The 637-nt window shown below is 59.2% G+C and overlaps 1 protein-coding gene across 1 annotated transcript in view; it reads right to left on the bottom strand.

The window, feature by feature from the left end:
- S100A14 (S100 calcium binding protein A14) overlaps positions 1-421 on the bottom strand; it is a gene marked incomplete at its 5' end in the record, with an annotated part of 2,731 nt that extends 2,310 nt beyond the window's left edge. The window contains one exon of the mRNA XM_010012207.1: positions 326-421. Coding sequence (XP_010010509.1) covers positions 326-421 — 96 coding nt within the window. The remainder of the gene's footprint in view (positions 1-325) is intronic.
- Between the last annotated feature and the right edge of the window lie 216 nt (positions 422-637).

Here is a 637-nt window from a genome sequence, read left to right on the forward strand (position 1 = left end):
CCCGGTCCCAGCCACATCCCTGCCACCCATCGGGCTTGCACTGAGCAGGAAGGTGTTTGTGGCACCTCACAAACCAGGCCAGTGCAGAGGGTGATTTGGGAACAGCCTCATCCACCTCAACAGCAGAGTGAGCCCCAACCCACCGCTCGTGGTCCCCGGGTGCAGCGTGGTGGTGATGGGGTGATGCAGATGAGCATCTGCACCCAAATCAGAGCCCCTCACTAAGAACAGCAGCGATACTCAGGCTCAGGGAATCCTCCTTTATTAGCTCTGTGTCGGAGGAGCTTCCCTTCTTCCCAGCTTTCTCCCTCCTTATGGCCCTTGCCAGCTCCCCCATGAGCCGCCAGTACTCGCTGAACTTCAGCTCCTCGTCCTTGTTCACATCCAGCTCCTGCATCTTCTCCTCCAGGGAGGGGACGTCCTGCGGGGAGGACAGGGGAGGCTTGGCTGTGTCCTGGTCCCCAGAGGGATGGGAATGGGGATGGGGAAGCAATGGGGAAGGGGGAGGAATGGGGAAGAGAAAGGGGAAGGAATGGGGAAGGGGAAGAAGGGGAAAGGGACGGAATGGAAATGGGGATAGGGATGACGGATGGGATGGGGATGAGGAATGGGATGGGGATGGGAAAGGGAATGGCAA

Source organism: Nestor notabilis, unplaced genomic scaffold (genome assembly GCF_000696875.1).
Source record: "Nestor notabilis isolate BGI_N333 unplaced genomic scaffold, ASM69687v1 scaffold16363, whole genome shotgun sequence".
NCBI lineage: Eukaryota > Metazoa > Chordata > Aves > Psittaciformes > Psittacidae > Nestor > Nestor notabilis.